Source organism: Vigna angularis, chromosome 1 (genome assembly GCF_016808095.1).
Source record: "Vigna angularis cultivar LongXiaoDou No.4 chromosome 1, ASM1680809v1, whole genome shotgun sequence".
NCBI classification, from domain to species: Eukaryota; Viridiplantae; Streptophyta; class Magnoliopsida; order Fabales; family Fabaceae; genus Vigna; species Vigna angularis.
Window position 1 is genome coordinate 52,480,597 of NC_068970.1, and position 25,551 is coordinate 52,506,147.

A 25,551-nucleotide genomic window follows, 5' to 3' on the forward strand; every position below is an offset into this window, starting at 1 on the left:
TGCTTCTCCTAGCAGCATTTCTACTTGCTGCAGCCATTTTCTTGCTACATAGATTCCAGACAGCAAACCTCATTGTAAGCATGGCTCCCAAGTCCTAAATGATTTCTTCTGCAGAATGCTACTTAGCTTCTCGTCCCTAACGTTAGTGTCCTTAAAATGTTATACGCAATGATTGTACAATTCCTTTAAGGTACTAATACTACTAATTATTAGAATTTATTTTTAGGAAATAATGAAAGGAAATTGCTTGTCACTGGCAGTACAAACAGTTTTTGGTCATAACAGAATAAATTGTTTTAGTATTAATTTAGTAACAGTCTTCTGTTGAAAATTGACTATTTATTTTGTAAGAATGGATTAAAGTAGTGTCAATTTTCGTACTCACAACCAAACAAGTGATCCAGTTAAATATCATACGGTTAAACTGTACTCTAACCATTAAATAACAGGTATACCAAATCTTTTTGACTTTCAATTTATCAAACAAATTCTAGGTAACTGTCTTTTTCCTTCTAATATTATAGTGCCCAAACTATCCCACTTTTTTCTTGAACTTCTGAACACCAGAAGTTCATAGCTTGAGATGAAGTGCACCAATTTTAATCAATTTACCCAGTCTCATTCTAACATGCAGTGGATAATGGCTGTAATTTATGGCAGAGAACCATTTTTATACAGATAACCTTTGCACACGGGAATCACTTGTACCAGTGTCCACCACAGCGCACCCTCTTCATGCAATACTTGTCAATTAATTAATATGATCAAAGCAAAACTATAGCATCCCAATAAAAAATTTCCAAACAAAAATTATAGAGCACGACGCTAACGATTTTTTCAGTAATTTTGTGCATCTGAGCCTACTGGCATACAGTGTGTTTTTTATAAGGAAAAAAAGTTATTCAGTGAATACAAATAGGGAAGAAAGAAATAATATAACACGAAATAAAATGAAATGAAATAAAATAAAGTAGGAAGGTTTAAAGAAAAACAAGGCACAACATGAAAAGAGACAAAAAAAATAAAAATTCATAGTTAAACGACTTTTACAATGGACTCTGCATAATTTCTAGTGGTTTCTCACCCCAAATCATGAAAATGTGTCTTCCAAGCTGCATTCCTCCACATACTAGAGGAGAAATGAAAAGACACAGGTCTCTCCTTTTTTTATCCCCCATATGGAACACATCCAAACAACCTTTCTGATTTTCACCTATTAGTTCACGCTCTTCCCTGTTTCCTCGCATCTCCACCCAATAATTGCATAACTACTTATGATAAGCATAGTTCATGCACATCAAAAGCTATCAATCATGTCAATTTTTTGAAAGATATACCTCTGAATGATATAGATTAGGGGTAGTTCTGAAACACATCTATCGGTACAAAGACAAAGATAATACAGCTGTAAACTCAACAATCGAGTTTATGTGAGATTCCACCCCCGCTAGGAGGACATAGAAACTCAAATCAAACCCAAACAATCAACTGCAGGTAAGAAAACAAAAGCTGGAAACTAGTCCACAATATAAAATGAAACTTCAATGATCAGCACAAAGCCATCATTAGTAAATATCCAAGGAGCCAGCATTAAAAATGTATAAGCTGTAACCAAATAGAAAATTCATTTACTCCAATCAACAAGATTAATAACCAAAGCAAATACAAAAAAAAAACGAGGGAAATTCTGATTTAATGTACAAGCACGCTGGCCACTCAATCATGTACCAGCATTGGGTAGGGCTGCCATAAAGGAATTGTAAGAAGACTCAAGATCAAAGTGAAGCTGCCGCGCCTGTTGTTCTGTTAATTCATCAGCTGCACCCATCTTGGATAACCTTGCAATCCATTCTTTCATTTTGGTTTTACCCTCAAAATCGGGCGGCAGGATTGTCAACTTATTGAGTGAAGCATTAAGGTCCGAGAGCAATGGATGCACCTGATCCACAGCCACCATGTTAAGTTTCAAGGAATCCATTGATGTAATAAAATTCTGCACACACTCAGCAACAGCAGCAGCCGAAGTGGAAGCAGAGGCAGCCGCAGTCGCACGATGCTCCACGGTAGCAGGCACACCAGACACCACAAGGCGGTTAAGTGCAGCCGGGCACTCCATCTTATAAGTGTCTGCAAACCGCTCAATGCTAGGCACAGTGTCTTTAAGGGTGGAAGCTAAGGTTTTGAAATGAGCAATGAGCTTCTGGCACTCCAACTCATATTCCTGGGGTGAGATTATGTCTCTAACATAGGCTTTCTCAAGCCTCTCGGTGGCCTTAATGATGGCATAAAGCTCGGCAAAGTTATCAAACATTTCTCTCTCGCGCTTGTCATTCCAGAGCTTAACCTCCATGGTACTCATAAGTATGTGAACACGCTATATTCAAACCAATCACACAGTGGGGATGGAGGAAAATTGGAGAAGAGAACGGGACACGCGCAAAGAGAAGGGCCTTCTTCGCTGAAAGTAAACCCACAAAACCCAAAACATAGCATGTTAACTGCTGCTAAGATCACAACGCCACAAAGGGGATCTAACAACTAACACCATTATTTCATCACACCAAACATAAAAATGCATACAAAACAGTGACCAAAGTACTCACAGACCCATCAGAAGAAAAACAGTAAAAAACGAAAAATCTCAACTTTGTCTCAAATAAATCAAAACTAATGCAAGACAGTGAACTAATCTCAACTTTCTCTCAAATATACACTCTGGGTATCAGAAAACTTTTCTCCTAAAGCTGAAAAATCAAGGTAAAACGCGGTTTCAACGATAACAACAAAAAAATAAAACAATGGACGTTATAGGTTTCCGAAATTTCCCTTAAATTTCTCAGAAACCAAACATCAAGGGAGCATAAACACAAACGAAAAGAAAGAAATCAGCAGACAGGCATGAAAAAAGGAAAGAAAACCCATGTAAAAGTTCATCACAAAAAACCCCAAATCAAAAGAAATTGCAAAGGCGAAAAGCAATAATCAAGACAGACAGAGACAAAGAAAGAGACAAAGAAAGAGCAAGAGAGAGAAAGAGAAAGAGAGAGAAGGGCTTACAAGAAGCAGAAGACGTTATGGAATGGTTGGGAGAGAGGTGGCTTCCATATGATTAAGAAGGGAATGGATTGCATGAAATAAATCGGGTGCGGTACGGTCCACGGGGAAAGAGAAAGGGGTTGCGTGTGGGTTCCCACATATTATTATTGCTGCACGCCACGGCTTACGGCATCGACGTGTAGCAGTTGAAAACCAAATAACTACTAATAAGAAACCAAACGCAATGCTCAAATCTCAATGCATTTCGCCTACTATTTTTCCTCCTTCTCCCTTCTCTCCAACACGTTACCCACCAAATCACACATTTTCCCCTTTTCAATTTCATTATGTTTCAACCTAACCCTGACCTAACTATTTTCAACTAAACTTTTTTTTTCTAACCCTTAATCACATTCAATAATTTTTTTTTTATTTTTCTATTATTATCTTTTAATTCTTTGCTAACAATTACAATAGATAAAACATTACTTCTTGTCATTCATAAGGTCTACAAAATGTTTAAATTGTATACATAGATAATATATGTTTAGTTTTTTAAACATTTAATATTTTACACAGTTTGTTCTAAAATATACTAATGCAATTGTGAATTTGGGACACGTGGCTTATTTTCAACTAATACGAATTTGGGACCATCTTAACCAAAAAAATCAATAATTCAATCTTAGAAGTCCCTCAAATGATTTGATGATTACACAAATAAGATTATTATTTGCATTATTGCTTAGTGACATGCCACTGTCAACTTCATCTATTTGGATTTGTAGGTTGTAATTTCTTTTTTACAGCATTTGAAGCTTCTAATTAAGACAGTAAACCAATTAAATTTTTGACAAAATAAACTCACCCATTGTCAGCTAAACTTTTTTCAATACTTTTCTAAATTGTAGTTATTTAAACATACAACTCCGAATAAATAACTATTTAACAACTAATGACTTCTACAAAAAAATTTGTTGCTTTTACATCAAAATTGATTTTATTTCAAAAAAATAAGAAAAACTTAATTATAGTTTCCATCGTGTAAAATATTCTATACGTTATTGTGATAGAAATTTCTGGAGTCTATAATAATTACCTAGTATAGAATATATTATTGAATAGTTTGTATGAATATCTAAGCATTATTATAGCTACTACAACAAGTAAACAAATATTACAATATGTATAGTGACATTTATGATACCCAAAATATTAGTTACAAAATTATGTTGGAGGAAGCTATGCTCCTTTTGCAAGCAAGCTTGGATTTGCCAAAATTGACCTTGAATCTAAAAGATTCTATAGAGAACTTCTCTAGAGTGGAAGATACCACCAAAAATAGATGTACCTTTGCTTTGTTATTATAGCATTTTCTTATGTAAGACATGAAAAATATCTTTAGGAGTAAATCTAATGAAATTGGCCATTCCTATAATGAATGTTAGGTTTTTATCAAGTATATCACAATAGTGTTAAGATTAATGTTATATTATATAAGGTAATCCGCATAGACTTTGTGGTCTGCTTTTGAAATTATATATCTCTAATATTATTTGAAAGCATAAGCATACTAATTATAAAAGTTTTTAACAACGTATACTATTTTACAAAATATTTTCTTTGAGAATAAAGTATCTATCATCAATAATAAATGTATACAAATATTAATTAGTCAATCATAAGTTAATACTAATGCAATTTTTATCATAGTATTTCTGTCGTGTAGAATCATAAGTTAATACTCATATGATTATATTATAGTATCTCTATCAAGTAGGTTACTGTTAGAGTAAAGTTAAACTTAAGTTAATTTTCTTTGTATTATATTAGAATTATTTACAATTTATTGATTATTAAATCTACCATGCATCTGTTATTGAATCATTCTTATATCACCTATTATATTATCTGTTATCTTATCACTATCAAATCTTCTATAAATATCTATTAGATACAAATGTTTTGGCCTCTTTCTCATTTTATACGAAAAGATTGACCCTAACATACGATTTTAAGAGATGTATAATATATATTTTTTATTTTTAAATTATTCTACCTTAAGTAGTAATGTTTATGTTTTATTTAAAAAATAGCATATTCAGAAAATTGAATTATCATAAATATTTTTTCCTATTCGCTATAAAATGAAAGTAAGAATCCATTGTTCAAATTGGGATATAAGTTTTGATGTTACAAAAATGTCAAATTACCGTTTTTTTTTTCTAGAATAATGTATCTCTTACTACTTCCTTTAATATAATCGTATAAAATTGTGAAATAATTTATTTGATTTTAGAGAAAGATATAAATTATTCTTAAGAGTATTTATAGTGAATTAAATAGTTTTAGTAATTTTTTAAAATTGAAATCTCTAAAATTTATAATGTTTTCTGAACATGAAAAAGGAAAATCTGAATTTATAATGTTTCCTCTTGGTAAATGACAGTTTAGGAAGTTACTTTCTGGTTGGGGTTTGGGGATTTACATAGTATTTAGGCTTAGCACCAAACTCATTCATGTCTATGATTCCATCTTATTGCTGTTGATAGTGTAATATTAACATTAACATGATGCATATGGAAGATGAGAGAGTAAGAATGTTGTTTCTTCTGTTGCTGATGCCACTGCCAACTGTTCTGGGTTGGGGAAAGGAGGGCCACTATGTCATTTGCAAAATTGCACAGGTAAAGTAACAATACCACACTACATCTCTTTCTAGATTCGTTATCAATGTCTCAATTATTCCTAAATTGGTTTCAATGTATAACAAATGATAACAGATCCAGTGTAGTGTAGAACAAGCTGTGAAAGCAATAAAGTATAAATGAAGGGTTTGTTAGAAGTTTAGTTGTTTTGGGAGTATAAGTGGTTTTGGGGTTTTACCATGTGTATGTGTTGGTAAAGTATTCTTGGAAGGTTTGAATTGCAGGGGTATCTTAGTGAAGGTGCTCTGTTTTCTGTGAAACAATTGCTTCCAGATTCTGCTGAAGGTGATCTTGCTGCAGTGTGCTCTTGGGCTGACGAGGTTAGGTTTAATTACCACTATCGTTGGAGTAGTGCTTTACATTATGTTGACACGCCGGATTTCAAGTGTAACTACGAATACTTCAGTGAGTATGTTTGGCCCTTTGGTACATAGGCTTTGATGGAATTTTTGTATATGTAGGTTCTCTTTTTTGGATAAACTTATCAACACATTCTTAAATGAATAGAGGATAAGAAGCTAAAATGAATTATACTTCTTCCATGAGTTAAACTGTCAACTTCTGGAAAAGTCCAATAAGACTTGGATAACACACTATAAGTTCATTTTACTTTCTTATTGTATTAGTATTTCCCGAGAAGTTTATCCAATAAGACTTTAGACTGTTCAATGACCACGCACTTTCAAAGTTACTATGATGCGACTCTCATGATTCTTGAAGGAGACTGCCATGATTCTTCCAAGCATAAACATAGGTGTGTAACGGGAGGAATATACAACTATACAATGCAACTTAAATCAGCTGATGCTGGATCTGAACTAAACTGTATGTGCATGCATTCATAGAGTGCATTCTTAATGTTTTTAGTTACGTACGAAGACATGCCCTTTAATTTTCTGTTCTGATTTTATCAAATGCAGATAATTTGACTGAGGCACTTCTGTTCTTGTCACATTTTGTTGGGGATGTTCATCAGGTTTGTTCTTCTTGTTTCCTATTTAAATATTATCAAAAACACAACTTATTATTGGTTCAAAAAGTAACTATGGCTTTCAAATCTTTTGTCCTCGATTTGCATGAGTGGAAAATTAGAGTTTGAGTTTATCTATGGGTAGGTAAGTTGAGAAATGAGAACTTGAAACTCTAAAACAAGCATTGGTGGTAATTAGTCAATATATTATTTCTTCAGCTAATTTGTGCTTGAAAGGATATGTTTTTTCATTCCTGATTTCTGGTGCAGCCCCTACATGTTGGTTTCATTGGAGACCTAGGTGGAAATTCAATTACAGTTCGTTGGTACAGAAGGAAAACAAATCTCCATCATGTAAGTGAAATTCCCTTCTGTGACTTAACTGTATTAAGTAACTGAAATTGTTTTTCCCCTTTTCTCAGTGTAATTTAACGAAGATTTATAGTTTTCTGAGGGAAACTTGACTTGTAGTGGAACTCTATATTATTTTTTATTCAGTATCTTGTTGCTTTCTTCATTGTGTTTGGGAGAAACAGGTAATATGGTCAAGGAAGAGATTTAGGATCCCAGTCCATTTTTAAGGAAAAAACATACGAGTTAGTAATTTTAATTCTATTTATTCTTCGCAGTTTGAACTGATACCTACACTTAGCATTTGATGCCAAAGTTAAAGAAACCTTATTGTATACTCACACGCTGTAGGTAACAGATGCACCCACTTTTGCAAGTGATTCTTAATTTCTTTGACACTAAGATCTTCTACATAATCCTTTGGTTTTTATCTGTTGGTCATCATGCTCATCCAATCTGTCCCCGTCAATAATGCAGTAAATCGACTAAATTCAGTGGTTTCGGTTTTGGTCCAGGTGTGGGATGACATGATTATTCAGTCTGCTCTAAAAACATTCTATAATTCAGATCTTTCTATTATGATACAAGCTATTCAAAGGAATATTACAGTGAGTTTTGTTTTTCTAATTTTTTTAATGTATTTATTCAAATGATGAAGACACCCAGCATAGGTAAACTGAAACTTTTTCTTTGGTCATCATGGTCATTGCTATGCTGGGACTTGTACATATACGTATAGGTCAAAGTGGCTAACTATTGTTTTTACTCGTTTTCTGCAGGATAATTGGTCATATGATGTATCACATTGGGAACATTGTGCACACAACTACACTGCCTGTCCAGATCGGTATCAGCATAAAACACAGCCTTTTTCATTATACTCTCTAGTTTTGTCTCATTGGCTGCTTTGTATTAAACCGGTTACAGTATTCATTGCTTGATAGTCAATATTTTTATATGCATATTGGCAGATTTATATTCATTTCTTGTGCCTTATTGTCATAACTCTGCACCTTGAAGACTTTGAATTGATTAAGTTGAAATAATTATCCTAATCACAATACCAATTACTACCTGTAACTTTCCTAGTAAGGTTACAATTGTTGTTGCATATTCAGATAGCCAGGGACTCCCCTTGGTTTGCCACATCATATTCTTGCACACAACTTATATAATTTGAAATTGCATATTCTGATTTTATTGGTTTCAATTCAGGTATGCTTCTGAAAGCATTAGTTTAGCATGCAAATTTGCCTACAAGAATGCTACACCAGGAAGCACTTTAGAAGGTATTATTTCCTATTTCTCATGGACAAATAAACCATTAGAGGAACTCCATAATCGTCAGCTAGAGCTTTTTCCTCTTTTCCTTCTACTGTGGGTAGTGTTCTTTTTTCAGAATCCTTGTTTTCCTTAGCTTCAATTCAAGATAGTTTCCTTGTTTGATATGAAAAAAGACCGGAGGGACTCATTTTTTGTTTATCTGTGGTGTTCTTTTCTACTTCGATTGTGCGAATCCATTTTCTTCCAAGTCATCTTCTTCTTTTATCAAATATATTAATAGAATAAAATCTGAAGTGTGTATCACAATTTTCTCTGTACCTGATCATGACCGATGGAACGCACCAACTTATTCAATGTTCAATGATTGCCACCCGTGTGCAATAGTTTATTTGGTTTCATAATATGTGGAGGGTTCCCTTCATTCTTTATTGTGAAAAATGTAGATGAGTACTTCCTTTCTCGATTGCCTATTGTGGAAAAAAGGCTGGCTCAAGGTGGTGTGCGACTTGCAGCTGTCCTCAACAATATCTTTGCTTCTAAGACCAGAACTGCTCAAGCTTGAAGACATCTTCAGGAGTTCAGCATCCATGATAAATATTGCTGTCACTTGTGTATCTACTACCAAAAGGAGAGACCTTGAGTACTCTTCTCTTGCCAACTCTTTTAATATAAAGTAGCACAGTTCTTCTTGATTTGCTGATATGCCCGTTCACTGATGCTAAAGGACAATTTGCTTGATTTGGACTATAAGCACATTACCTAAAACATTATAAAGAGTTTCTATGTTGTTTGTGATTTTTGTGCTTAATCACACATGTAAATACTTATCATTCAAAATATAATACAAGAAAACTTAATGGAGAATATTACTAAGATAAAAACATATGTTTTACACCACCATCATTCTTACTTATGAGGTCTTTACTTTGCATTTATCAATGAAATTAACTTTGGACCACTGTAGAAGCTACATGTACCTAATAGAGGTGGTGTGATTGCATCATGAGGTGAGAAATCTTGCTTCACCGTATTATTTTGTATATTCACTTCCATACAGCAGAAGGGTCAACATGGGTCATTTGCCTCAACATGGAACATCTCATACTTTTTCTCAATGGCTGAAAAAAATGCAATATGAACATAGTGAAAAACTTAAAAAGCTAGTCTGGAAAGTCATCAATAATTCACCTAAGGTGGTTGGTTGCATCTTGCTCCACCTTTTTTTTAAGTAATGATATGCATAAATACCTATAAAAAAACACCTAATTTAATCTTCACCTTTTCTATATCTTTCTCTGCTTATCAAGTTAGATTACTTATCAAATCTACACTTTTATCGTTTTTCTTTCTTTCTTTTATATCACTTTCTTATTGGGGATCAAAACTCTTCTCACACACTCACAGGCTGTAAAGGAAGAATAATCATAGAGAAGAACAACTGAATTTTGCATATTTTCAGAAGTTTACACATGCGCGCGCGCGCGCACACACACATATATATATATATATATATATATATATATATATATATATATATATATATATATATATATATATATATATATATATATATATAGCTTATGATGATTTGAGCAAACTAACCATAAAAAACTATATTTGGATTTACTTCAACACTCCCCCTTATTCAAACACTCACAAGTAACAAATCCTAACTCTTTTAAGTTTCACAAATCTATCAGGCTTAATTGTCTTAGGATGTCTGTCAACTCAACTTCTGTTGAGCAATAAACCAATTGAAGCTCACCATTATTCACTTGTTTATAGTCTTAATGCATTTGTTTCTCCCATGAGAAACTGGATTCTTGACCAGATAGATAGCTAATTTCTTGTCAACTAACATTTTTACAGGTTTTTCCACTTCAAACTTCAATTCATTTAGAAATGAATCTATTAAAAATAAAATTGATTTTTACATCAGACAAAATGCACTGTAGTTTTAATCATTTCAAGCACAATGATTTAACATTTTTTGTTTTGTTTCGTTATTTTCATTATTTTTAATCAAGTAGCTTTTATATTATTACTTGTAATAATAATAACTCAGTAGAAGTATTCATTAGAGGCTTTAATTTTTTAATTTTTTAAATATGGTTATTTTCTTGCTATGGATTTATTTATTTTCATTATTTTTAATCAAGTAGCTTTTATATTATTACTTGTAATAATAATAACTCAGTAGAAGTATTCATTAGAGGCTTTAATTTTTTAATTTTTTAAATATGGTTATTTTCTTGCTATGGATTTATTTATTTTCATTATTTTTAATCAAGTAGCTTTTATATTATTACTTGTATTAATAATAACTCGGTAGAAGTATTCATTAGAGGCTTTAATTTTTTAATTTTTTAAATATGGTTATTTTCTTGCTATGGATTTATTTATTTTCATTATTTTTAATCAAGTAGCTTTTATATTATTACTTGTAATAATAATAACTCAGTAGAAGTATTCATTAGAGGCTTTAATTTTTTAATTTTTTAAATATGGTTATTTTCTTGCTATGGATTTATTTATTTTCATTATTTTTAATCAAGTAGCTTTTATATTATTACTTGTATTAATAATAACTCGGTAGAAGTATTCATTAGAGGCTTTAATTTTTTAATTTTTTAAATATGGTTATTTTCTTGCTATGGATTTATTTATTTTCATTATTTTTAATCAGGTAGCTTTTATGTTATTACTTGTATTAATAATAACTCAGTAGAAGTATTCATTAGAGGCTTTAATTTTTTAATTTTTTAAATATGGTTATTTTCTTGCTATGGGTTTATTTATTTTCATTATTTTTAATCAAGTAGCTTTTATATTATTACTTGTATTAATAATAACTCAGTAGAAGTATTCATTAGAGGCTTTAATTTTTTAATTTTTTAATTTTTTAATTTTTTAAACATGGTTATTTTCTTGCTATGGATTTATTTTATACAATAAATATATATCTTATAATGCATAAAATTATCCTAAGATTCATACAGGCGCTTTTTTATAGATATGTCCAAATATATGATTTCTTTAAACATAAGGATAACATGATAAGTTATTATATATATAAATGAACTACTGAAACATACAAAAGAAAATTAATAACTATGTAAGAAAAGAATAAGAGTAAATAATATATTTTTAACTTATAATAACGGTTATTTTATAGTTAAGTAAAATAAAGAGAAGAAAATTAATTAAATCTTTTAAATATGTATACTTTAAACAAAATCAATTTAAGTGATGTTTAAGTACTTATAAAATTTAATTTTTAAAAATAAAATAAAAAATAAAATAGTTTGATAGAGGAAAAAAATAATATTGTTTTAGTTTAATTTTACACTATAAATTTTTTAAAGTAATGAAAAATACTTTAATTGTAGTTTTGACTCTAACCATACTGATGTTGAGAACTTTCTAATCTTTAAATTTTTTTAAAAATACTATTTTTCTAATAACTTGAAAATTAAAACCATTATTAACTTATTTGATCTACTTTTGTCATTTTAAAATAAAATATTGGTTAAATAAAAAATTATAAGATAAGGGTCTTATTGTTCGTCCAAACTTTCAATTATTCTTAACTAATATAGATGAAGTTACATGTATTATGGAATAATATTTTATATTTTATATTTAATTTGACAGAGAATGTCGGCAATGTGGTGCTCATTCCCTCTTATAAATAAAGTAGTTATAACATCAATTTCTTCTTCTATATAGCTAAATTGCTTACCCAGATTTTCTCTTTTCCACTCCTTTTTAAGTTTTCAATTCTAAGTTATAACTATAATAAGTAGAATTCTAAGTTATAACTTTATAATTAGCAGGTAAATCAATTTCTCTTATGCTTATTTTAATGGTAGAAATAACAACCAATTTACCTCAGATTTTGCATTACATTATTTTACTGCTAAAAATATATTAAAAAAAAAAAGACGTGAACACGATCAAACCAAAATTAAAAAAAAAAAAACTGATATTCTGATAACTTAAAAATGATAATAATAGTGGTTTATAAAATTAGAATTCACTTCAAGATTGACTTTGTTATAAAACCTCCAAAATCACTTGTAAAATCCCATTTAATCTTCATAGGATGTCCATCTCTCCCCCTCTCCAAACTGTAAGTTTTGTTCTGTATAGGGTTCTTTTTTAAAGTGGTTATAAAAGTTAAGGGAGTCAAACAAAATAATGAAAAATAATTAAAGTAAAAATAATGAGATAATGTGGATAAGATAAAATAAATAAGGATATAATTTTAATTTTTAACAATTATTTTGATCATTATTATTGCTACAAAAGATATAAAAAAAATCATCTTAATAATTATGTTGATAGCAACATAATTGATTATGTTTTCTTTCCATATATATATTCACATAAAAGATTACTTATATCTTTTATTCCTTGTTTCTTAGCAAAAAGAATATCTATAATTTCTAATATTCTAAGCGATAAAAAATATTAAGTTAGAACTTATATGAATAATAAAAAAAGTTAAAGTTGAATAATTATCACATTTATTTCTCCATTTTGTTATTATTATTTTTATTTTGAATTGAAAACATATTATTTTATATTTTGAATTAAAAACATATTATTTTTATTTTGAATTAAAAACACCATATTGTTGTAAATTTTGAAGATCGGAAATTGAAATTTTACATTTTAAATTAACATTTTCACTATTGAAAGAGTGTATAACAAATCTTATGGGGACAATTTCTTTCAACACTCCGTATTTTTTTTTTCACGTGAAAGGTTTAAAATATTCATAGGTTAAAAACGTTTAGGATTTTATTGCTTGAAAATTTATTTTGAATTGTGGAATGCAAAATGCATAACTATATGTTGAATTGAATAATTCAGGATAATACGTTTGTACAATTTTAAATTATTTAACATGAAAATCTATAACATATTTATGAATTTGAAAATGCATTTTAAATCTTAAAATATATTCTGAATTGTGATATTTATAAATATATTTACAAAATAAGTTAAAAATACAAAATTAATGTAAATATATACTATGAATCCAATTTATTAATATTAAAAGAAAATTACTTAAAAATTGAAATAATACATATGAAAATATGAAGAGTGCAATAATTCTATAATAAAACTAGAAATGTGTAGTTAACATATGTATAATTAGTCATCTTAATTAGAATATTAACATATTCAAGCAAGTTTCCAGGAGAAGACAAAAGCAAAATACATTGGGAATATTAGGAGAAAATTTATTGGCCAAAAGTCCATGGGGGTAGAAACTACAAGTGCAAAATAACACTTTATGGTATGAAGTTATTGACTCAAATGTGGAGGGTAGAGGAACTTAACAGATATGAAGAAAATAAAATCTCAATTTGGTGGAAATATAGGTAGAGATGAAAAATGGATTTTTGTAAGTGAAATTAAAGTGTTATTTATGTAGATTTATGAAATTAAAGTTATTTTTAAAACAATTATTTTTTATTAACTTATGTTGCAATTATTTGAATTGTTTTAAGAAAAATAAATGTTACAGTTATGATAATGGACAAGAAACATAAGACTTCTAAAGTTGAAGAATTACATCTCAACTATGTCACTGTTTTGCTCACACCCGCATTGGATCAACTGGAAGGACTTCCTCCTGAGTTCACACCATTTAGGTGATTATTACAAAAGAAAAAATCAACACACAAACAGACAAAAACAACAAGGCTAAACTAATATTGTAAACGAATAAAATAATACAATTATAATTCAACATACAACACATTCCACTTTAAAAATCAAACAAGAACCTAATCATATATACATATTCTAGACTTGACAAATCTGAATACAGGTATTAATGTTGAGCTATGGCGTGTTGTGCACTTAGTGGTGGAACAACTGGCCTGCCTGAGGCTATCACACAAGGTTAGTCCGTTAACAACAACTTAGACCAAGGTAAAGTCTCTACACTAGGACCTCTTGCTACTCTCACCACATTCTTCACCTCTCTTTACTTGAGAATGAATGACCATTAGAGTGTTAGGATAACCAAGACTGAACTCCCTACATCAATACTCACATTATAGGGCATCATCATGTAATATCTCCACGAGAGTCATGGAATTACGTCCATCTACCATGCACATGATCAAAACCAAATCCTCATTATCATCATATTCATCAACCATACACATACCCATAAACATGTTCAAAAATCATAAATATTCATTTATTCAATCAATTAAGTATAACAATTTTATAAACAAACTTACCCAAATAAAGAATCCAAAGCAAGAAAAAACATATAAGAACTTAGAAATAAAGTGCCCCAACAAATTTTAAATTTTTAAGTTTTTTTAAGAGATAATCGATTATCACACCTGATAATCGATTTTTCCCGAGAGAATTCATGCAAAGATGATTTTTAGACTGCAATAATTGATTATCATATGCGATAATCGATTATTCTCGAGAGCTTTGAAGAAATAATGACCTTCTAACTAGAATAATCGATTATCAAGTAAGATAATTGATTATTCTTGTCATTGTTTTTTATAACAATCTGATTTTGATACACCTTGAACCTATCTAAATGACCAATTTGAGATCTTTAACACTAAGATTGATATGAAAACATGTTTATAGACGAAAGTAGAGTACCACATTGCTTATTTTGTTAGAAACTAGATGCATCAAACCAATCTAACAACTCAAAAGCACCTAAAATCAATTCTACACATTCTAAACCAAAATTTTTCAAACTAAGGGTCTTAACAAGTCACATAGACCTAATAAAAGATCCTAAACTCTCATTTTCATCACAGACCCTATATGCTAGATTTTCACTAGTTAAAACCTTCAAAATGAACCAAAATCATGACAAAACTCAGCATAACAACCAATTACCAATTCCACCTTAGATTTTACTTATCTCAACATCTAAACAAGTTTAATATAATCATAAAACACACCTTAAACCTAAATTTTCCTATTCAACCATTATTTCAAAATTTCACTTATCAATATCTCTATTTTTATCTAAAAACCACTCTAAATTTTATCTATTTGCTACTTTCCAAATTAACATTAGATTTCTGGTTATTTAAAGTTCTAGACAAGTTTAAAATATGTGAAAACAACTCACTAACCTCAAATTTCGTTCCAAAATCATTATTTTAAAAAAATCACCTACCAAAACCCCAATTTAGACAAAAACCAACCTAAATACATTCCTTTTTTACTACTTTCAACTCCATAACAAATTTATATTTCATAGCATCAAATGTCCAAGCACGCATAATTTCATAAGCATACATCATAATATTCATCAATAAGCAAACAATCACTCATCAAGATATAAACTTCATACAAATTGTAACAGATTCCACTAAGTATACGTAGCACACTCCATCAAACATGATTACATACTTCTTAATTAATATGAAATTAAAGTAAATATTAGCTTCCCTTACCTGTTTGAAGACCAACGACTCTATAGAACCCCTATACTGCTCCCACAAAACAAAGGACACTAACTATGTCTACTGTTAACACCCAATTTCGTCCGGATTGACTAATAGATTTATTTTCATCAACAGTGTAAAATAAAAATAAAAAATTAAAAAACTAAAAAAAAAATAATAAAAAATAATAATAATAAAAATAAATAAAAAAATAAAAGAGCGTTCGTCCTCTAACGTTCGGCTCCTTCCCCTGCGTGCAAAACCGTTCGTCCATGACGCCCCTCCCACTACACGACCGTTCGTTCTTTTTTGACAAATATCAGTGACGTTCGGCAATCTTCACCGTCTAGCGCTCCAACTGCCGACTGTTCGTCCCATACAGTTCGGTCATCCTTGGCCTCAAACGTTCACTATTCAACCGTTCGGCCATTCGTTCATTTAGGACGTTCGTCCTCACCCTCAACCGTTCGGTCATCCTCAATCGTTCACTATTCGACCGTTCGGCCATTCGTTCATTTAGGACGTTCGTCCTCAGCCTCAACCGTTCGGTCGTCCACAAGCTTTTCAACCGTTCGGCCGTTCATCCTCAACCGTTCGGCCTCTCAGGTTTACCGTTCGGTCATAGTGTTTATTAAACGTTTGGTCTTCATTTGAACGTTCGGTCTTGGTAATGTTATTCTCATTTGAATGTTCGGTCTCCATGTGTTTGTCTTCAGCGTTCGTGCTTAATTTCTTCCAGCGTTCGGTTTTGAGCGCTCGTCCTATGCCTTGTGCGACCGTTCGTCCAGTTTGTTCTACCGCTCGTCCAAATGGTAATTTGTTTTAAAAAATGTTCGTTCGTCATATGCGTTGCTGGCATTCGTCCAAATGGTCGTTCAGTGCTATTAAAAGGGGCCCATACGTCCCAATTATTCCCTAATTATTCCCGCAATCTTCCACCAACCCAATAATTTCTGCATCCTTCAATCACAGTCTGCCGACAATTTCATCCAATCTGAGCTGCCGACACTTATCTCTTTTTGTCAATTTAAGCCCAGGAGAATCACCCCCAGAGGCAGGGATCTCCGTCCCGCACTCACCCTTCTCTCTGCACATCATCACAATCATCATCCACACGCCCACTACTACTAGGCACTGACCCATCTCTACTTATCACCCCATCTTCATCCTTACCTACGACCATCTTAATCTTCATTCATCAAACACCTCACTACCACAGCCATCATCTGTATCCATTTCCTTTTTGTCTTCCCCAACCATCACTGATCTCAAACTCTCTCTGCTCTTGAAACCCATCCCATTCGGTCAACGTGAACCACACCTCCAACTCTTCATCTTGATCTTATTCTTCTTTCATCATTCATTTCCAACAATGAATACCACGGCCTAACCTCCAAACACCCATCATCATTAACCCTCACTTGTAATACCAAAATCCCCAAAGTCGTTTCCCTGCAAGTAAAGAGAATTAATCCAAACACCCAAATCAATACACAAATCAATACACAGCAGAACTAATCCAGTGTTTACCCCTCCCTGGGTTACCAATTTCGAAACAAAGAAGAGAAGGAGGGAGGAAGCAATGGTGCTGGCCGGATCGGGGCGGCGTGATGTGGTGGATGGTCCAGAGAGGCAGTGACTCGGTGGTCAATTGCGGCATGGTAGCTGGATCAGAGAAGCAGTGGCGCGTCAGACTGGATCGAAGAAGCGACGACCCCGACTTGGTGGTTGCTGCAGCTGGCGCAGCGGATGGCCGACATCGTTGGTGGCTGCGAGAGCGTGTCCAGATCGCGGTACAGCGAGTAGCGGAAGAGGAGAGCTTTCGCCTCCATCGACAATGGCTCCGACAACGAACGTCGTCATGGACCGTGGCTCGCGGCTGCCGTTCGGGCGAAAGTTTGGTTGTACGTGGAGGAGCTCAACTACCTTTGGATTCAAATGAAGAGGAAATGAGACTTTGGTCTCGTTTAGCACAAATGGGAGGAGGTGGCAGCACCCCTTGGGCCAGATCCACATAATTAAAACAACAAAAAAAAAGATAATAAAAAAAAACAAATAAAAATAAAGAAAATAATAATAAAAATTTCGCTTTCACACACTCCGTTTCTCACTTGCACTCCCCTTCAATTTGGGCTTAGGCCTTTTCTGCCAATAGAAAAAAAATGAAGAAGAAGAAGAGTTGGGCTGAGCACACTATATTTCAGGATGCACCTCCAGTTTCATGTTTACACTCCTCACAGACACCAAGTGGTTGAAGAGGAGGATTTTGGCCCAACTAAAGGAACCTCAGTTTTACTCTGCACGCACTCTGGTTTTTATCTCTGTACCACTATACCTCTTAGGCTTTCTTTCTTGCTTTATTTTTTATGTTTTTAGTTGGTTTTTATTGCATGTAACCCCCTTGTATAGTAACCCCCATCTCTTGATTTTATTTATATCTATTAGACTTGTTTGTGTCGTTTTGCATGAAAATTACAAAACATAAAAAACTTTAAAAAACACATAATATAAATATTGGTATGAGTACTCGTGCGATCGTACGCATCAGCCTAGTACTCATTACCCAAAATAAAAATAAACAGAAAAGCCGTATAAGTACTTGTGCGATCGTACGCATCAGCCTAGTGCTTATTACGCAAAATAGAAAAAGCCGTGTGAGTGCTTGTGCGATCGTACGCATCAGCCTAGTGCTCATTACGCAAAAAAAAATCAAAATATTACGAGAAAAATACAAAAAAAAAATATAAAATCGTCGAAAACCAAAAAATATCAACAATTTCAAACAACAATCAATATTGCCTTGCCAGGACTACGTGATCCTTGATTCTCCATCAAAAGTGGAGATACGTAGGAGCAAGGCCAGTCCTTGTCAGGTTCACTTCCCAAAAATCCAAAATCATTTCTCAAACAAATCTCTCAAACAAACTTTTCTAGTAGTTTCTAAAAGAACTATGTAACCCTGATTTCTCATTCTGAATGAGAATACGTAGGAGCAAGGTCAATCCTTGTCAGGCCCAAAAAAGATAAAAAATATGTTTTGTTTCTTTAGAGTTTTATTTTAGGGGATAGTTAAACATTTTGAAAACCACATCGTATTCGCGTGTTTAGTTAAAGGTACTGCCTTAAGGCAGGCGTTGTAGGGTGTTAATACCTTCCCTACACGTAACCGACTCCCGAACTAAGAATCTCATTTTCGCAGACCATGCCTTATCATTTTATGGTTTTTCCGTAGTTTTCCAGAATAAACTATGGTGGCGACTCCAAATCTCTTTTCCAAAACCTTTGTTTCATTTCTTTTTCGGATCGTCGTCCCGTCGCGATTTTCGGTTACGACAGATGGCGACTCCACTGGGGAATCCAGAGAGTCAGGCCATTTAATTAGATGCGCGAATTCGATGTGGTTTTTCTTTATGTTTTTTTTGTCCTTTTTCTCTATCTATGTTTAATATTTGGAATAATTGCATGTGAGTTTCTTTTACTTGTTCTTTATGTTTGAAATAATTGTTCCTTATCTATGTTTGATATGTCTGCTTATTTGTGTTTATTTTTGCAATTGTTTTACATTATAATCTCCTTCCACAGATTATGCATATCATGAGTGGGGCCCTATACCCGGGTCTGAGCGCAACTTAGAAATAGAGGAGTTGTGTAGCGGTGTCACTCTGGGATGTACTTCCTGTCTGACTATCGTGAGAACTCCAGCTAGAGTCTGTTCTCTTCATTTGTGTCTCCACATCTAGTTGATTACTCTGACTGTTGTGGAGAAACAGTGAAAAGAGCCATAGCTCTAATGGCCTTGATTTAAGGATTAGGAAGCTATCCTTGTGAGTGCATATATTTGGCCTTAGAACTTTAGTCACTCAACCTGCGATAAGGCACAAAAGGGAGATTAATTGTTCAAGTTTGTCTGTCAGTCTTTTTCTTTCTATAATTGTGTCATGTTTCTTTCGATAAAAAAAGAAAAGAAGAGAAAAAAAATTGATAAATAAATAAATAAAATTTGAATTCATAATTAATTTTGTCTCGGAATCATTCTAAAAAAAAAAACGAAAAAAATTTACACTTTCTTAATCTTTGGGGCAACACTTTTTTCGTTTATGTATGGAAGCAGTACTTCCAGTTAAGGATCAATTAAAGAAAGCAGAGTGAGTTCAAGCCCGATTAAACTAACTCGATTTCATTTAAAAAAAAAGGGGTTAACGACAGTGTGCCAGGGGAAATTATAATAAAAACGAATCGCAAGAATGAATCAAAATTGTAAATATTTTGGGGGCAACATAGATCATTATTTCGATTTTCTGGACATCGTTTTTCATACAAATAAAATGCGAATTGTTATGCTTCAAAAAAAAAATCTTTTGTTTAAGCATGCAATATCTTTCCTTAAAATTTAATTGTTCTGAGATGTACATATATTTATTTTTCATAATTTTAAAAAAAATAAAAAAAATTAACTAAAAAAAATGATTGAAACCATATTTTTCTTTGAGAATAATTCTTGGGTTCATGCATGCTTTTATTTGAGTCCGATTTTCAAAAAAAAAAGGGGTGATCGAAAATTCGAATTCATATTGTCCAAAACTGTTTTGCAATTTTATTAGTTCTTATTTCCATCAGAGGCTTATCTTGAGCCCACTTCTTCATTGTTTCATATGAATAATTTTGAGTTTTTACTTCAGATCTCATTTTTCGAGTTTAATTTTCCTTATTTTCCTTCATTGTAAATATAAAATTTTTAAGCCCATTTCTTCATTGTTTCAAGAGATATTTGAAAAAAAAAATTAAAAAAAATTTTAAAAAAAAATGTGTGTTCTATTTCAGGTGTGTTATTTTGTTAATGTATGTTTTGTAAATATGGTTTTGTCTGCTGTTTTTGACATTTGCGTTTTGTGTGCTTTGATATTTTGTGTTCGGTATTAGGTCTTTTGTTTTGTTAATTTGTGTTCTGTTTTTTTTTATTTTATTTTTTGTTTTAAAAAAAAATATAGTCATATGAGCAGAATTTGCAGTAATGGACAGAGGAATATAGTTTGAGCAGAAATACTAATTTGAGTGCATTTATTAATAAAATAAAATAAAAAAGCAAATATAACAAAAATACATAAAAACATAATAATGATGTTCGGGGTTCGATCAATAATGATCGTTAAGTATTACAGTCCTTATTCAAATTCTGGCCACACTCGGCCAACAAAAACAAAAAAAAAACATAAAAAAAACATAAAAAAAAGCTAAAAATATAAAAACTTTAAAATGAAAAGTGGTTACTGGGTGGCGATCTTAAGGTAAGCTCCGTCGAGGGAGCTCTGGTACGGAATGCAGGAGGCATAGGTGGAGGGATTTGTCGTTCATCTCTTTCGTCGTCGATGATGATCGGAATGGGGAACAGATACAGCAGCCTCGATGCCCTCATAACTACCCAGTCATATTCTTTCAACAAAAATTTGTATGTTAATAATAGAAGAGGAAGAGAAAAATTCAATAAAAATAGAGATATGATCAAGGTTCTTACCATACATGTATCGCGACAGCAAAGAAAAGATGGTGCCAGTGGGGTCTATCTCCGCTTGCATGCGCCTGACCCGATTGTCATGGTTGTTGAACCAGCATTGCACGTTATATTCGTCGGCTTCTCCGAAAGTCCTTAGTCGAGACGCGATCTCGAAGACTTGGGCTCTGCTTGGGTGTGTGACCCCATAATTGTATATGTTGGTCATCATCTTGATCTGATCATCAGTAGGACGCCACCGCTGACAGGTGGATCTCTCTATTTCCATCTTACTCATCCTTCCTCTCGAAGTATTCCAAAACATAAAATTTTAAAAAAAAAATTATAATAAAAAGAACAAAAACAAAACAAAAAGCATAACTAAAGGAACCTCAGTTTTACTCTGCACGCACTCTGGTTTTTATCTCTGTACCATTATACCTCTTAGGCTTTCTTTCTTGCTTTATTTTTTATGTTTTTAGTTGGTTTTTATTGCATGTAACCCCCTTGTATAGTAACCCCCATCTCTTGATTTTATTTATATCTATTAGACTTGTTTGTGTCGTGAAAAGCCGTATAAGTACTTGTGCGATCGTACGCATCAGCCTAGTGCTTATTACGCAAAATAGAAAAAGCCGTGTGAGTGCTCGTGCGATCGTACGCATCAGCCTAGTGCTCATTACGCAAAAAAAAATCAAAATATTACAAGAAAAATACAAAAAAAAAATATAAAATCTTCGAAAACCAAAAAATATCAACAATTTCAAACAACAATCAATATTGCCTTGCCAAGACTACGTGATCCTTGATTCTCCATCAAAAGTGGAGATACGTAGGAGAAGGCCAGTCCTTGTCAGGTTCACTTCCCAAAAATCCAAAATTATTTCTCAAACAAATCTCTCAAACAAACTTTTCTAGCAGTTTCTAAAAGAACTACGTAACCTGATTTCTCATTCTGAATGAGAATACGTAGGAGCAAGGTCAATCCTTGTCGGGCCCAAAAAAGATAAAAAATATGTTTTGTTTCTTTAGAGTTTTATTTTAGGGGATAGTTAAACATTTTGAAAACCACATCGTATTCGCGTGTTTAGTTAAAGGTACTGCCTTAAGGCAGGCATTGTAGGGTGCTAATACCTTCCCTACACGTAACCGACTCCCGAACTAAGAATCTCATTTTCGCAGACCATGCCTTATCATTTTATGGTTTTTCCGTAGTTTTCCAGAATAAACTATGGTGGCGACTCCAAATCTCTTTTTCAAAACCTTTGTTTCATTTCTTTTTCGGATCATCGTCCCGTCGCGATTTTCGGTTGCAACATCTACAAACAATGAAATTATAATCAGGATATGTCGTTAGGACCACTAGTCGACAAGAAACTAATAAGAGAGTTTGAATAACACATGCGAGAGGTAATCTTTGCATGTATCTTAAACTGAAAACTAAAAAAAGGAACAAAAATTGACTTGCTCTATATGAAAAAATAATCTATATGAAATGGATAACTCATTGCCGTGATATTCTATGAACCTCTTAATCGTTAATAGATAAGATAAGATGATAAATTTGTTAGTCAAATTAATATATAATTTATCTTAGATTCATATATATATATATATATATATATATATAACAATACAATGTATATTGTTCTAATATATTTTCCACACTAGTCAACACTATTACCACTACAAAAATAATGCAATACAGGGGAAAACCTCCATTAATTTCTGGTAGTTTTCGTACAAAACCGCATAAAAGTTTTTTTTTCTAATTTAATTTCTGGCGCTTGTTTTAGAATCCACCGGTAACACCTCATATTTTCCTTTTTAGCCTCTCTACTTTTCCACAAATCCTAATTTTTCTGATGGTGCTTTATTTCTCGTTTTCCATTTTTTCTCCACTACTGCAGCTTGACGTTCCTTTCTTCTCCACTTCTCAGGTTTTCATTTTTCCTTTCCTTCTCAACTTCCCCTAGCCGTGGTCTCTGTTGGCTCTCCTCGCCGTTGTCTCCGTTGGCTCTTCTCGCCATGGTCTCAGTTGGCTCTCCTTGTCGTCGTCTCAAAGAGTACACCGACAATCAGCTTTTGTTTTCATATTCTATTTTTTAATCCCCAATTCTATGAACGTTGTTGTTTGATTTCGAAACCGTCGAGTGCCATTGACATTCTCACCAGAGTCGATTCCATTTGCAATAAGTATGACAAATACGACGTTGAAAAGCACTGCGATTCTAATGTCTTTGGTGACGATGCGTTTGTCAGGCTCTACGCCTTCTTTGACGCCGACATCGAGGCATTACTTCAGGTATGCCACCGAAACTCTTATAACTCAATTTGTGCCCTAGCTGGAGATTTTTTCTACAGAGTCACATAATTAGGGGTTTCTCTAATGGTACTGGAGGACTTCATATGTATTTCTTTTGATTGTTTGTTCAGAAAGCAGAAACTGCTTCTAAGCAAAATTAATAATCTTCAATTGAAGATGTCTTTCCATGATTCAACACCTCTTAAGAATAAGACATGTTCTCACTTCCTGATGCCTGAATTGTAGTTGCTATTAATTGTAAGTATTTAACATAACATGATGTTTGCAACTTTCTGTATGCACTTCCTTTCGTTGTAACTCACTCTAAGGGAGTGAGCAAGAGGAAAGATACGTTAACAAAAGCTAAATTCTCGTGTTTTGGTCTAGGCACACTTGAATCCCATAACTGTAGATTCAATCATCTTCAAGGTCCTCCACGACTGGTTATCAGGTTCCTTTCTACAACATTTTTGTGGCCATTTTGGATTTTCAAATTCTTGAATGTTCTATTTTCCTCTCTCTTATAGTGTTTAGAAATGTATCTTAGATCGCAAGACTCTGCACTTTGAACTTTAGCACTGCTGAAAGTTTGCTCTTGTAACGACAATTGATTGCTGGGAAGTTTTTGCCCCATTTCTGGCTAACGTAATATGTTGTCCCCAATTGGAAGTAACTCTCACAATTCTCATTGATCAATCCAATGAATATACAATGTACTTGCCTTAAATGGGACCAATGCTAAACATTGCCTTATAGATGTAGAACAAATTTTGATGGACCAGGGTGCTGCTACTAATCTGAAGCATATATGTTCAATTCATTCTTCAAATTTAATTATAATTGCATGACGAATCTAGTTGGTTATAATTGATTCCATTGAGTACCTTTTAATCACTTGATGATAATTCCAGATGTCAATCCTTCTGGCCCTTTAATTTTGCCTCTCTTTTACATATATTTTCTCTTTGTCTTCTGCATCAGCTTGTCCCCTGGTTTTCCCTGACACAATGCAAGTTGCCAGAGGTTGTGGGGATGGGATAAGTAATAAAACGGCCTGTTGTAATGCTATGGAAAGTTATGTGTCTCACTTGCAAAAGCAGAGCTTAATCATGAACTTGCAAGCTTTGGATTGTGCTAAAACTTTGGCAATGAAATTAAAAAGATCAAAGATTACTGCTGATATTTATGGTCTTTGTCACATCACCCTTAAAGACTTTTTCCTACAAGGTTGGTTTAGTTTCTCTGTTCTTGTTAGTATAATGAGCTCACACTTAATACCTATAGTATTTTATACCTGATGCTAACAATTCTTCTCTCTCCCTTGTTCAACTTGGTGTGGAAATCAACAATGTGGATTCTTCAGTTGGAAATCAAGGTAAAGTGTCACTTATGGGGAAGGAAGGGGAAGGGGGTTCACTTAAACTATATAAATTGATTATATGATTTATAATTTATAATCAATATACTCTGTTAATGTATATCGATATAAATTAGTTTTTTTTAAATGGTTAAGATTATGAACTTTGTGAATATTAAGATAAAGGATCTCAGAATTTGCCAATGACTATGATGAGAAGCATAAAATGGAAGAGATAAAAAGTTGTCAGAGAAGTTGATTTTCAAGGATGAAAGTCCATCTTCAGTAACAGATTTTTCCACCAACACAAGGTACATGGTCTGCATATATATATATATATATATATATATATATATATATATATATATATATATGAGTAAGCAGCATTATGAATAAATAATGCACAACTACAGCGTTCATTCCTCCATTATTAGATTAAGATTTAATAACAATGGTATATTAGTATATTATCTAAAGAAGAAGGGAACACAAATCATGCAATACCCAAAAAGGTTAAAGGAAAAATATCTAAGGGCAGCAATGAGAACTCCTGCAGCAAACGATATCACAGAAAAAGCCACCTGAAATTCGAGAG

At 32.6% G+C, this 25,551-nt stretch overlaps 3 protein-coding genes across 10 annotated transcripts; 2 read left to right on the forward strand and 1 right to left on the reverse strand.

The window, feature by feature from the left end:
• Positions 1-1,517: 1,517 nt before the first annotated feature.
• Positions 1,518-3,214, reverse strand: LOC108334527 (vacuolar protein sorting-associated protein 28 homolog 2). Its single transcript, XM_017570378.2, has 2 exons — positions 3,058-3,214; positions 1,518-2,458 (listed from the first exon to the last, which is right to left on the reverse strand). Exon 2 carries the CDS (start codon positions 2,357-2,359, stop codon positions 1,721-1,723), a length of 639 nt encoding a protein of 212 aa, XP_017425867.1. The 5' UTR covers positions 2,360-2,458; positions 3,058-3,214; the 3' UTR covers positions 1,518-1,720.
• A 2,276-nt stretch (positions 3,215-5,490) lies between these two features.
• Positions 5,491-9,144, forward strand: LOC108334464 (endonuclease 4). 5 transcript variants are annotated; one of them, XM_052871335.1, is made up of 9 exons: positions 5,491-5,723; positions 5,969-6,170; positions 6,405-6,569; positions 6,665-6,720; positions 6,985-7,068; positions 7,581-7,673; positions 7,845-7,912; positions 8,281-8,354; positions 8,793-9,144. In XM_052871335.1, exons 1-9 carry the CDS (start codon positions 5,607-5,609, stop codon positions 8,909-8,911), a joined length of 978 nt encoding a protein of 325 aa, XP_052727295.1. In that variant the 5' UTR covers positions 5,491-5,606; the 3' UTR covers positions 8,912-9,144. The 5 variants fall into 5 exon arrangements, with proteins under 5 accessions (XP_052727295.1, XP_017425826.1, XP_017425818.1 ...); XM_017570337.2 differs by having other exon boundaries at positions 5,969-6,149; positions 6,465-6,569; XM_017570329.2 differs by having other exon boundaries at positions 6,018-6,149; positions 6,371-6,569.
• Positions 9,145-22,967: 13,823 nt separating this feature from the next.
• Positions 22,968-25,164, forward strand: LOC108334497 (uncharacterized). 4 transcript variants are annotated; one of them, XR_008246398.1, is made up of 6 exons: positions 22,968-23,099; positions 23,235-23,599; positions 23,731-23,857; positions 23,987-24,050; positions 24,581-24,826; positions 24,963-25,164. XR_008246398.1 is itself a non-coding variant. In XM_017570377.2 (5 exons), exons 1-5 carry the CDS (start codon positions 22,992-22,994, stop codon positions 25,040-25,042), a joined length of 789 nt encoding a protein of 262 aa, XP_017425866.1. In that variant the 5' UTR covers positions 22,980-22,991; the 3' UTR covers positions 25,043-25,164. The 4 variants fall into 4 exon arrangements, 1 of the variants encoding a protein (XP_017425866.1); XM_017570377.2 differs by lacking the exon at positions 23,731-23,857 and having other exon boundaries at positions 22,980-23,025; XR_008246399.1 differs by lacking the exon at positions 22,968-23,099 and having other exon boundaries at positions 23,119-23,599; positions 24,147-24,826.
• Positions 25,165-25,551: the final 387 nt, after the last annotated feature.

Bases quoted from the DNA above. Each gene is read 5' to 3' on its own strand.
- LOC108334527 (XM_017570378.2), bottom strand. From the start codon at position 2,359: ATGAGTACCATGGAGGTTAAGCTCTGGAATGACAAGCGCGAGAGAGAA.
- LOC108334464 (XM_052871335.1), top strand. From the start codon at position 5,607: ATGATGCATATGGAAGATGAGAGAGTAAGAATGTTGTTTCTTCTGTTG. The intron at 6,171-6,404 runs GTACATAGGCTT...ATAAGACTTTAG, and splicing joins TGAGTATGTTTGGCCCTTTG to ACTGTTCAATGACCACGCAC. The intron at 6,570-6,664 runs GTATGTGCATGC...TATCAAATGCAG, and splicing joins TGCTGGATCTGAACTAAACT to ATAATTTGACTGAGGCACTT.
- LOC108334497 (XM_017570377.2), top strand. From the start codon at position 22,992: ATGCAATACAGGGGAAAACCTCCATTAATTTCTG. The intron at 23,600-23,986 runs GTATGCCACCGA...GTTTTGGTCTAG, and splicing joins ACATCGAGGCATTACTTCAG to GCACACTTGAATCCCATAAC. The intron at 24,827-24,962 runs GTTGGTTTAGTT...TGGATTCTTCAG, and splicing joins TAAAGACTTTTTCCTACAAG to TTGGAAATCAAGGTAAAGTG.